At 51.4% G+C, this 12,198-nt stretch overlaps 2 protein-coding genes across 11 annotated transcripts in view; one reads left to right on the forward strand and one right to left on the reverse strand.

Moving 5' to 3' along the window:
• WIPI1 (WD repeat domain, phosphoinositide interacting 1) overlaps positions 1–3,703 on the forward strand; it is a 33,698-nt gene extending 29,995 nt beyond the window's left edge. Inside the window, exons 12-13 of the mRNA XM_059148558.1 lie at positions 186–286; positions 3,177–3,703. Of these exons, the coding sequence (XP_059004541.1) occupies positions 186–286; positions 3,177–3,224 (149 nt within the window). The 3' untranslated portion in view covers positions 3,225–3,703. The remainder of the gene's footprint in view (positions 1–185; positions 287–3,176) is intronic.
• Positions 2,607–12,198, reverse strand: part of ARSG (arylsulfatase G) — a 104,938-nt gene continuing 95,346 nt past the window's right edge. For 4 of the 10 annotated variants that reach the window (XM_059148548.1, XM_059148550.1, XM_059148549.1 and 1 more), the window contains 3 exons: positions 11,771–11,891; positions 7,365–7,455; positions 3,704–4,617 (listed from right to left, as the gene is read on the reverse strand). In XM_059148548.1, the coding sequence (XP_059004531.1) occupies positions 4,247–4,617; positions 7,365–7,455; positions 11,771–11,891 (583 nt within the window). In that variant the 3' untranslated portion in view covers positions 3,704–4,246. Of the gene's footprint in view, positions 4,618–6,059; positions 6,237–7,364; positions 7,456–8,154; positions 8,318–11,770; positions 11,892–12,198 lie in introns of those variants that run through there. The other 6 variants (XR_009347952.1, XM_059148554.1, XM_059148555.1 and 3 more) reach the window with 6 other exon arrangements.

A 12,198-nucleotide genomic window follows, 5' to 3' on the forward strand; every position in this document is an offset into this window, starting at 1 on the left:
GACTCCTCTGCAGCAGTCTCTCCGTCCAGTTTTGGTACATGTGCTGCCGAAGCGAGCACCAGTCTCTCTCCATTCTAAAGGCAAAAGCAGCTTCCCGTGGTTTCCCTGGAGGCTCCCGCCCCGGGCTCATAGCGTAAGAAGAGGAGACCGTGGGGCTTCTCTCATGTCTCATTCTTGGTTTCCAGGTTATTCTGAGGACGGCGGAGCCCTCCGAGGAGAGGTTATTCCCGAACATGAGTTTGCCACCGGACCAGTGTGTCTTGATGACGAGAATGAATTCCCCCCTGTGAGCATTAGGAATCCCTAAGAGTGGCTCAGTCTGTGCGCTTAGAAGGAAGCCTTCACCTTGGGCAGGAGGCGAAGTCACTTTCCCTGTCCTCTCGCGCTGTCACAGCTAACCTCCCTTCTAATAGTCCGAAGCCATGGCGGCTGCCCTGTGCCGCAGGCCCCACAGACCAGCCGGCAGGTGTCAGGCTAAAGCTGGCAGCATTCCAATAACGAATACTAATCCGGGGAGTCTCAGCAGCCTGGAGGCATTTTAACCGGGCTTCCTTTGCACTCTCTGTGCTGCACAGGAGGTGGGTATTCGTGCCTGCGTAAACTCCATTTGCCGGAGGCTCCTTTAAGGATGTCTTTGCAGAATACTGCCACCTTTTTGCTAAGGATGATTCTCTCACAGGGCTGGGCCTCTGTGCTCCGCAAGCCAGCTAGACCCTCACCCTCCTCGGGCTCTCACCGCCGACCTGGGCTCTCCCGGGCTCCCAGCCTGGCAGTCAGGTAGAGAGTGGGAGGCCCGGTGGAGCGCTCTACTGCATTTCCCTGCGTCCTGCTTCAGCCCTTATGGCAACAAGCACCCTCCTGGTGGGCCCGGTGCAAGGCTTGGCTTCTTCCAGCATTCCTGTCTGAAGAGAGGATCCTTGCTCTGGGTGGCTGCCGGGGCCTTCTTAGCTTCTGATTCTTCAAGCTTCCATTTCGAGCAACCTGCAGACAGCTCTTGGGAGCTACGGTTAGAGTGGGGCACAGATACACCGGAAATCATTTAGACTTGGAAGCCGTGTTTGGGCCCAGACTCAAAGAGCTGTGGAGTCAGGCTCCTGCAGCTGGACTGGGCTCCTCGGGGCCTGTTAGGTCTCAGGCTAGTGTTTTCCCCAGAGCACTACTTCACATCAGTTGAAATTCCATTTGCAAAAGGATGGCATCCAGGTCTAGTTTCTTTCTTGTAGAAGTCTTGGGGCGACCTGGTAAGCCCAGTCAGCTTTTAAAAAAAAAAAGGCTGTTTGGGGCCCTCCGTGCATGACGAGAGGGATGGGGTTGGGACAGCCCATAAAGGCTCTGCAGAGTTCTGCTTGAGAGGTACATTTCTGGCTTTTAATAGGCAGATTGCCAAACCCAGTGCCAATAAGTCCAGTTTATATTTTAGGGGTGGAAAGCACTGGTTCTTAAAAACACTCATTATAAATATAAAATCAGCTGTCGGCTTGCTGTCTCCTGATAAACCAGTTGTTTTGCCTTTGGGTTCTCATACCCCAACTAGCCATAAAGGGGGTTCTTCCATTCCCCTCAAGAGTTGGCGGTCAGTTACCCGAGGTTGTATCTTCTAGGAACCAGAGCAGAGCAGACGTCGGGGGATAACTGTGTACCACGACATCCGGGTTTAGAGGCTTCACCCACTAGGTTCCATTTCAGTAGTTTTGGTGAAAGTCTGTGACTGCTACAAGAGACTATTTGATTATTAATTAGGTCCTTAACTGTCATCAAAGTAAGCTCTACAACCTCTTGTACTTAAACAATTGGCGTACTTCAGATACTGGCTTTCAGGAGATGGTCCCCTGTCAAAGAAAACCTGCATAAAATAATAGGTACACTGTGTCTATCCTGTGTTTGAAGTTTAAAAAAAAAAAATGGAGATGCTTAAAATCTAGTGATAGAACTTGTCGAGAGGCCTGTTCACATAAACACTGCCAGGAAGCTGGGTATGAGCCGCTTGTCCCATCTCCCTCTTAAGAACCAAACACATAAAGTTGGTTTAACTTGCTTCTGGGATTTTTACTTAGACACAAGGAAGGCCTCCTGCCAGTGAGAGTGTGGCTCGCTGAATGAGATCCCAGTTAGACCCTACAGCTGGTGGTTGGGGTCATGGAGGCCATCAAGACTCCAGCCCCGCCCTCCAGCCTCCAGACAGACAGGGACAGGACCGAGCTGCTATGGACTCCCAGTGTGGCGGCAGACAGCCTTGTCCATCTCACTACACGGGGGTCAGAGGTGTGAGGGCCACAGGGACCTCCTCTCGACATGGACCATCTCGTGCCCTTATTGGCAACGATGTCCAACAGGAGAGGAGATGTGGACAACTCCTCTCCTTCCCTTATTCTCATCAGTGTGCCTGTTACACATACGTGGCCAGAATTCACACCTCTACCCACATCTCTTAAAAACTTCTGGGATCGTGAAAAGATCTTGGAGTCTCAGCTTTGTTCAAACCACCTCTCTTTCAGCTCAGATCATGGGCTTGCCCCGCTAATCTCAGGAGGGGCTCCCTGGGCCTTTGCCTTCAGAAAACAGGTCATTGCAAGTGGGTCTTCCCTTGTTTTCGTTTTGTGTGTGTGTGTGTGTGTGTGTGTGTGTTTTAAAATATACTCACATGTCCCTGGATCTGATCACTCTTATCTCCTTGAGATTTACTCTGCTCCATAAACAATTAAGAGAACCGATCATTTCAGGTACTGTAGAAAGGTGCCACATTTGGGAAGCTGTTTTTGTTGTAAGAACACATCAACCTTTACAAGTCTGTGTATTCTCTCCAACTAGTCTTACTCTCGTGAGCAGGAGTAAGAGAATTGGGACCAAGGGTATTTACCGACTTTTTAGTAGTGACTTAGCAGTCTGTGTTTACAAAATGAGCCTTTAAAAAAATGCATATACATATAAATACCCACACATGTACACACATTTTATACACAGTATTTTTTTGGAAACTGTGCCACACTCGTCTACACCTAAGATGGGTGGATTTTCTCTGGCCGCGAGTGACGGCCAGTCCGTGGACATGTGGAAAATCTCCACAGTGCCCAGCCTCCCCCTGCTGACCCCGTGTGGGCTCAGATCTGTTAATAATGCAGCCTGCCTAACCACCTCTTCCTGGAAAGAGTAAGGCCATTCTGTTTTGATTTTGGTAGATAATCTTGTGCCGTGGAAGTCAGAAGGGCAAAACGAAGCAGTCTTGATGAGAAGCGCACCTCAGAAATCAGGACACCCCCCTGTCAGGTGGTTTTGGAGAAAACAAGGAAGGTGGAAGAATGGAGTACAGTTGTGTGTGCAGAAAGGGGGGCAGGGGCTGCCTGCTTAAGCCACAGGACATGGTTCATGGCTCTCCGAGCTCTCCTCTGCCCTGGTTGCCAGTGGATACGAGAGACACTATAGACACATCTTGCTATCCGAAATATTATGTTACAGCCATAGTGTCAATGTTAACCAACCATATTGGTCTATAACCGGAACTTATATGATGAAGGGCATTCTTTTAAATGTATGCCATGTAAAAATGTACTTATAGGAAAATCTCTTTGAATTGTATTTCTTGTATATTACGTACATAGAGAGACTGTTTTCTGCCAGGCAAAGTATTTTTGCAGTGATTGCAATAAATCATTTATTACCTTTTGAGTCCCATTTAGGACACTAATAATAAAATCATGGCAATTCATTTTTGAGGTTTTCAACTTTTATTTCTTCCTGGTTTTAGGAAGCAGGAAGGATGCCTAAAATCTTTAGAATACAGTCCTCCGATCTTTAAAAGCGGGAGGAGGGAGGCGAGCAGAGCCATGGATTTCTGTGGGTTCTTCTGTGCTGAGACCCGGAAACCTCTAACTCGGTCCTAGTCTGCGTCGGTGCTACTCAGGTCTCCACCCCCAGACCCACAGATCAGAGTCTGCACTTCTGCAAGCTCCCAGCTGACAGGGATGCATATTAAAGATGGAGAAGCAGTGTCCTCCATCCCAGCTGGGATGAACCTATGCTAAAGCGACCAGCCAAACTGGGCGCAGAGAAAGGAAACTGAAATACAGTAAGTGCTGTGTCAGGGCACGTGGCCAGCATTTTCCTAAATCGCCTTCTTTCATCCTCAGATTCAAAGAATCACAGCCAGGGCTTGACCCAGATCTAGCTCCGAAGTCCGAATGCTCTTGGCTCGACCACCACACGCGGGAGGGGCTGCCGGGGGCACAACACAGTGGCTTCAGGACAATAGTCAGAGACTTAGTTTTACAGCATCTGGAGCTGGAGCTGGGACTTGCCCTCGCTTCCTAACACCTTCTGCCTGGGGGGAAATCGGTCTGGCGGATGCTCTGGGACTCTGGCAACGGCAGGCGACGTGGTGGGGACTGCAGCAGGGGGTCACAGAAGGATCATGAGTGTAATCTGCTCTGGAGGTGTTGTCACCAGCAATGTCTAGGAGGACATCGGCGAGGACCTCCCTGACCACGGGCAGTACGCCCTGGTATTCGGCACCGTCTCTGTCTAGAGGCACAGCTTCCCCAGCATCGTCTTCCAGGTTAAAGATCAGAGGCGGCTCGTGATGCTGCGCAGGCCCCACGGCCCCATCACAGGCTCTGGCTCCACCTAGAGAGAGGGTGACAACAAGTACCCCGTCAGACTAGCTTTGGCCCTGTGCTGGGAAGAGGAGAATCGTGATTGACCATACACTCATCCGAACAGCCCAGGTCTTCAATATTCAAACAACTGTTCTGCCTGTCCAAGGAATCGCCTGGAGATTCATTCCAGGGATGCTCCCATTGTCCAGAATGACTTGGAACTTCTCCCGAACTTGCCTTCAGAGCCCTTAGGACAGCCAATCAGGGATCTCTCCTCTCTACCCTTTGTGAGGAAATAAGATCTCTTCCCCTAAACACTGATTTCTTGAACACCAAAATCCACATCAGGTGGACGGGGCAGGAAGGCGAGGCGAGTCATTTCACTTTGGGTTGCAGCTGAGATTCTTGTACGAACTCGAATCTGGCTACGGAGGCAGCCTCAGAAGAGGAGCAACAAAAAATGGGAGTCATGGCTGCATCCTTAGCTCTTAATGATTCAGGTGACTGTTTGTTTTTTTTTTCCCCGCCTTTTCCATTCAAAAAATAGGTATCTGGCAGAAGTTAATATAATTCGACCGAATAAACAAAAGGAATCCCTGCAAAGGACAGCCATCAGAAATGTGGCAATCCCTGAATGCCTCCTTGGGCTCTGAGCTTCCTGGCAGCCAAACAATAGGGCAGAAACTCATCAGTTGCTCAGGGAAAGCCATGCTCTTGCCTACTTGTCCTCCTTAATGGTCTTCCTCCTACAGCTGACATTCAGGTCACTCGGCAGAACCCGAGAGTGCCTGTCTTTGCCTAGAATCTGGAGTCCAATTTGGCTCTTCATTGCCAAGAAAGGGCAGACAGAGAATGAGGTTTGCAGTCAGTCGAGCAAGGCCAGCGGTGAATGCCTCTTAGAAAAATGTAAGACTTCCACTCCACAGAATCATGGAACAAGCACTCCTACGGATAACACTTCTAAATTCTAGGCAACATATTTAGGAAAAAAAAAAAAGGAAGGCACCAGGAAGTTACCAAGGTAGGCAGAAACTGAAAAGAACTTGATCACTGAAACACAGAGGTCACGGGGGTTGGGTCTGCGTTTAAGAGACCCATCCCCCAACAGAGACACCCCTCAACCTGTGTAGCAGGGAGGAGCTAGAGCCCAGCGAGGGAACTGTCCTCCGTTTGACTTGAGCTCTTTGGGACAGAGCTCAGGGCTGCCTGAGAAAATGGACGAGTAGAAATCTCAGGAAGGAGGAGGGAGCCAGAGAGGAGAAAGCCCCAAAATTCGCGGATAAACTCCCTCCACATCATTCTCTAATGTAGTAGATGTCAAGACATGTTGTTTATCTGAAATAGTTTTGAGTAATAAGGATGAGAATTTTCAAAGAGAAGGGGAAGGGAGGGATCAAAACAGGGCACACTCTTCCTCCCCAACACACACCCAGATGCGTGGGGCTCCGTCCTCCCCACCCTCGTGCTCACCATCCCGGGACTTGGTGACTCTTCAGAAGAAGAACTTCCCTCCCCTGGGTGTCATAATTCCTGTCCGATTGTGATCGTTTCTAAACAGTCCGATGACTTCATAGTAACATTCAGGATTCCAATCCCGTGGGGCCAAGGGCTTTCTGGCAGGGCTGTGACTTCTGAAATTAACTCGGCCTGCAGAACCCATACCTCTGAGATAATGTAATGTAAGGACTGTAATCTAGAAACTTTCCATCTGAAAGCATAACAAATATCTGACTGGTTTGTATTTTAGGCTTTGGAGAATCAATAATTCTTGTGGCATTTTTAATATCCCTCAAGTTATGAACTCAAAGAACTTGTTTTGTTTTTATGCCACGTTTTTCTTCGGGATCACGTATTTACACTCAAGGAAAATCATTTCTGTTCTTTATAATTCTTTGGAATGCTCTAACATGAAACAACTGAATCAAATTGGAATCTGCACCAGGTCCCAGATTTTGTTTTGCTTATTTTTTTTGTTTTTCATTCACTGAAAGAAAAATGTTAGGGTCCCTGGGAGGTATGTGTTCAGCACTTAAAGACAACAAAAAGGAAACATCTTACAAAGCTCAAAACTAGTAGGGGAAATAAAACATGGACCCAAATGATTGGCATACACGGCAGAACGTGATCATGATCAGAGGTTCCCCAAACTGTACCCAGCCGGGAAGATGAGAGGGAGTTTTATGACCTGACTGGGGTACTGAGAGAGGTTTTGATATGAGGCCAAGGACGAAGGCCATTGCTTTTGGAGAACTGACCCTGGAAAAGTGTGGGGACCCAGGCTGGAAGGAGCCTGAACTCAGTGGGCAGCAAGAAGCCACTGGAAGATTCTGAGAATCAAACGGACCCAGTATCGCATTTCTACAACGTACATTTAAGACGGTTGGCTAATGAACCACGATGCAGAGACTTCTGTCGGTTTGCTAACTCAACCTCTCAAGTCTATTTTCTGAAACAGTCCATTGTCCAGTAAATTACACTTTAAAGTATCCCTAAGCTCCCATTTCATGTTCAGCCAAACTGGCATTTAAAGCCAAACAACAGAATGAAACGCTCTTCAGGGGAAAGGAACCGTGTTAAGCGTGCTGACCGGCTCTGAGCTTGCTGGAAATGTCAGCCAATGGCAGAAAGACCTTGTTTTCCAGTTCGTGGGGGCAGAGGGCCTGTGCTGGGACGGGGTGGGGGTGCCTTGGGCCCCGGGAGCTCCCTGTAGGAGGCTAGCCCCCACCCACTCCTGGAGGCCTCCGGGAAGATCTGGGCAGGGGACACCTGACTCACCGCTGATGTAGAAGGCCTTGTAGCGCCCCAGGCGGACCGTCTGAAGGGCTCCATACTCTCCAGCTGCCCCACTGTTAGGATGGAAAAGTACCTGAGGAAGAGGAGCAGGACTTCCTAACCAGACAGCCACGCTGGTGACTCCCCGGAAAGCATTCCTTTCTCCATCCTGGTGCCCAGCCTACCAACCCCACCCCAACATGGCCCCAAATACCCACCAACCCAGGCCTGTGGGCCACACCAGCCAACCCCCCTGCGAGGCCTCCCTGAAGTAGCTGTCTGGCCAGTTAAATTAAATCAGAGTGGGCTGTCGCTCGCGGCAGATTCCTGCAGAATGCACAGGGTCCAGGGCAAAATCAAAGTGAGAGAAACCTTGTTCAATGCCAAAGAACGTCAAGAGGGCACAGCATCAGCTCTTGAAACTGGCTGCAGGGCTGTCCTAAGTGCAGGGGACTCCATGTGACACGCCAGTCACCCACCTGCCAGGACCCCAGCCCTCAAGTTCACGCTAGGGCCTGGGGATCTGCCTGTCTCCCAGATCTTCCCAGGGACTCTGGCACAGGTGTTCCTTAGATCTCCTTGGAAGAACAGCTTCTTTAGCATCCCCCTGACTTTCGGGCTCTCCCTCGAGTAAGGGTGGCCAGAGAAGGCATCCTTGAGAGGCATGGTTTCTCCAGAAGTGAGCACAGCCTAACACGGATGTCCTCACCTTTGACTCAATCCTAACATTCGGACTGAGGAAATCCTCATCAGACCATGGATGAAAGCATCACCCTATAGAGCGGAAACACACCTAATTCAGGCTTTGCCAAGGGCAGGATTTGGTAGAAAATAAATGACTGGTGTCCTTGGTCAGTTGGTGGGTTTGGGCTGCAAGCAGGAGGCCGCCCTGGGATGAACCATGACCGATATATATCACTGGAAAGGCGCTTACGTGATTCAAAGTTTCCATGGGGCTAAAAAAAAAAAAAAAAAAAAATGAGAAACATCTGTTGGAGCAGTAAACAGCTGTCCCCCCAAGTTTCCCGGCTCCGAGAGGATGCCGCGGAGGGCGGGGCTCCTCCCACACCTGCAGCTTCCATGCTATGCTCTCGTGACAGTCCCCGCAAGGTCCCCAGCCAGTGTGATGACAGCAGGCTCCTTCCAAACAGGATAAGGAGTCGTAACTCAAAACCCACTCTTCTGCCAGGCCTGCAGGAAGCCAAGCCCGTCACCGCAGGAGGCCGTTTGGTTTCCTCCTGGAGAAGGCAGGAAGTGGGGGACTGGGAAAAACGACCCAAGACGTGCTCAGACATCCAGGAGGTGGGAGTCGCGCTCCGCTGGTTCAAATCGTGACCATGATTTGAGACTCTGTCACAGAAATTCCGTCAGGGTGGGCTGCCAGGTCCAGGATATTTATGCCGCGTTACCAGAGGCAACTTCCAAAATCCAAGAGGAAGAGGAAGCAAAACTTCAGGTTGGCTCCCGCTCCAAAACAGGGATGGGTTTTGTTTTCCTTCGTGCAGACTGGCCAGGGCGTTCTTGTTTCTATCAACAGAGGAAGAAGGCTGGCAAATTTACACATGAATCACCGCTGAAGACTGGTCCTCTCCGGGGACACTGGGTCGGAATTTCAAAGATAACTTTATCTTCTGCAACCCGGCTGCACCGGCTTCCCAGCTTCCTTACCTGTTCCCTTTGTTTCATTTTGTTTTAAGCAGGTGAGCATCTCCTCGGGCCCTAGAGGTCCGGGGGTTTGTGGTACATGCGTGCACACGCGCGCGCACACACACACGCATGCACACACATGCAGGTGAGGCTGCAAAGCCCTGCTCCAGAAGGCGTCAGCCACCCGGCAGGGCGGCTTCCACCACTAGGGGCCTCCCTAAGAGAAGTGATGCCACTTCCTGAGCCTTGCAACCCAGTGCCCAGCTCCTGGGCGGATGGCCTCCCGGAAGGTGCCATGTCTTTCAGGACCCACAGCAGCCCCAGACCGGTTTGGACTGGCAGATGCAGAGCCATTAAAGAAGCCTTCCCTTTGCTGACAATGTGTGGACTTGGTGGTGACCTAGAGCTGTTGGAGGACTCGACCCCTGGGGACATGACAACCTCCCGTGCTTCTATCGGGGCAAACACAAAAGCGGGATACCCGGGGCAGCCTCCCCAGTCAGGCGCCCCACACCTCCCTGTGGTTGCCCTCAGGACCCAGATGCAGACCAAGTGCAAGACAGCGCAGGCTGCTGGCAGCCGCTACGGGTTTTAAACACCGACCCATGCCCCTTTGGGAAAACCCGGCAGCCCATGATTTGCCTTTAAATCCCTCCACATTGGCCAGGGCGGTCGCCAGTGGGCCTGTGGCTCTAGGCGGCTTGAGCTCTTCAACTTGCGGTTACTTCATTTGCAAAATAGGGAAGAACCCCACAGCCAAGCCGTATTTGCATACTGTTTTTGAGATGATGATCATCTAGGAGTTACTTTGAGCTTCTTGAAAGGATTGGTTTTCTAAACCACACCATACTGGAACCCTTGTAAGCCCAGGACCCGTCACAGTGTGGACACACAGTGTGCTTCTTAAAAAATCCACGGGGAGTCCCAAAGGTGTCTGTACACATCTGCATATGGTTGTAAAGCTGTGCGGTCACTCCCTGCACCTCCTGGCCTCTCTCTCAGCAAATTCAAGACGATTTACTCTAGTCTTTCCAGCGGGTGACCAGAAAAGACCCGATCCAGGGCCAACAACCACCTGTGCTGCCCTCAAACTCCAAATATTCTTATCTCCAGCGTCTTCACAAACACTGTGGGCATCTGGTGCTGGGGAGGCTGGGTGTGGCCCGAAGGTACCAGCACCTGAGAGCTTTTGCTCTTGAAGAGTCCATCAGTGGCTTCCAGTGAGCCCTGAGTGATGTTTCCTCCTGGGCCCCGGGGTGTGGTCAGGGAGCCACACATCCTCTGTCCCCACGAAAACCCCCAACAGTGCTGCGGCGTGGGTCTCATCTTCCCACCTGGTTCCTGTGCACCCCCCCCCCCCACCAACCCAGGCACTAGCCCAGCAACAGAGAGGCCCCAAGCCTGGGCCTAGGTGACTCTGCACAAGTGGAGGGAGAGTGAGCGCTCTTGAGTCTGAGAACGGAAGTGAGTGCGAAGGAGCTGGCTTCCACAGGCAGACCAAGCACGTCAAGGAGCCCAGAGTCCTTGAAGCACTTCCTGGTGACCCCAATCATTCTGTTAGTAGCCGCCATAATAAACACTCAGGAGCACCTCTCCACTGACGTCTTCCATAAACCCCCAGGGTCACATACTGCAAACCTCCAGTCTGAAGGCGGAAACCATCTTTCTGCTGCTTCGCTGCGTCTCAGCAGGACTCAGCCTGAAGGGGTCGGCAGCTCTAGAAGGTTCCTTATTGCAGAAGAAGCCATACTTCTTCAGAGGGCATGACTGACAAACCCCAGAAACTGCATGAATGCTCACAGAAGCACAGGGGGCCCCTCTTGGGGCCAGAGTGCTGGCCTGCCCGGGGACGGCTGAGGTGTGGGGGCAGCTTTGGTGACGGTCACTGCACATCTGAGCAGCATTTGAGTCACTCCCATGTGATCCTCGGTAAAGACACAAATAGACCCTTTGATGTGTCGGTCCTGAACTGAGAAGCCATGTGCTTGCCGGGTCCTACAAAGGGGTTTGGGGTTCCCTCCGCCCACTTCCTCTTCCTTTGGGTGAAAGGAAAACACACGGAAATGACATAGAGAGGCCATTGGGCCCGACACTTCCTGTCACTGCCCCTGAAAGCCTCAGCACACATGGGGAGGGGACCCTGAGGTGCAGGGGCTACAGTCACAGGCCGGGCCCTCCGGGAGCCAGGGGGAAAGGCGGGGGCATAAAGCGTTTGTTGGCCCTGCCTTCCAAGAGCTGTTTCGTTCAGGTGTCTGCATTCATTTACTCATTAGATCCACACTGACCCCATGCTGGCTAGGGGCCAGGCACTGCGAGGTGCGTTGAGAATTCTTGGTGAGATCCTTGCCTTCCAGAAAGTTCCATTTTGGGGGGGGTGGGCAGATACACAAGTCACTCTCACTACTCAGCCATCTCCTCCCACAAAAAAAGTGCCAGGTGCTTACGATGTCAGAAAACTCGGTAATTGTGAAAAAATCCTGTTATCGGGAATCAGCTCTCCCCTGATACCAGCTCTAAGCCAAATTTAAATATAAGTCTGGATTGGCAAACTGGATTGACTGCAGGGGAAGAGGGGGAGGGGAGTGGAAAGAGAGGTTTGTCTCAAAGACATCATCTACAAGGCCTTCTCAAACTAGGTCTGGAGCAGCCACCTGCATGTATCGTCCCCAGATGGTTCTCTTTGCACAAAGGTGGCTCTGGATGAGAGGCAGCAGGCCGATCCCCTGAAAAGCCCAAGCAGAGCACACACCTCCTCCACTTACCCTGTGCCCAGTCTGCAACCAGCCAAAGAGCACCTCGGAGGCATCCAAACCATCAAAGTGCCGGTCCTTGGGCAGGCTGGCCCCGGCCAGAGCTACCACGGTGGGGAAGATGTCCAGCACACTGCAGGAAGAACAAGACAGCATCGCCCCTGGACTCTCTCCCTGGGCACCCTGTGGTCAAGGCCCACCCAAGCCAGCCCAGACTGAGCACTGGCATTCTCCCTCACAGCCCACCCCCGCCTGCCTCTTCTTTCTTCGGGTTCCACCTGGATTTCTGTTCCCCAAAGAGGAAGAATGGCACAGCGGTTTCACACTCAAGCCCTGCAGCTGAGAGTTACCTGGCCTCAAATCCCAAGGTTGCATCTACCTGGCTTCTCAATGCCTCAATTTTCTATTCTTTAAAATGGGCATGATGATAATAGTGCCCA

Source organism: Mustela lutreola, chromosome 15, assembly GCF_030435805.1.
Source record: "Mustela lutreola isolate mMusLut2 chromosome 15, mMusLut2.pri, whole genome shotgun sequence".
Lineage (NCBI taxonomy): Eukaryota > Metazoa > Chordata > Mammalia > Carnivora > Mustelidae > Mustela > Mustela lutreola.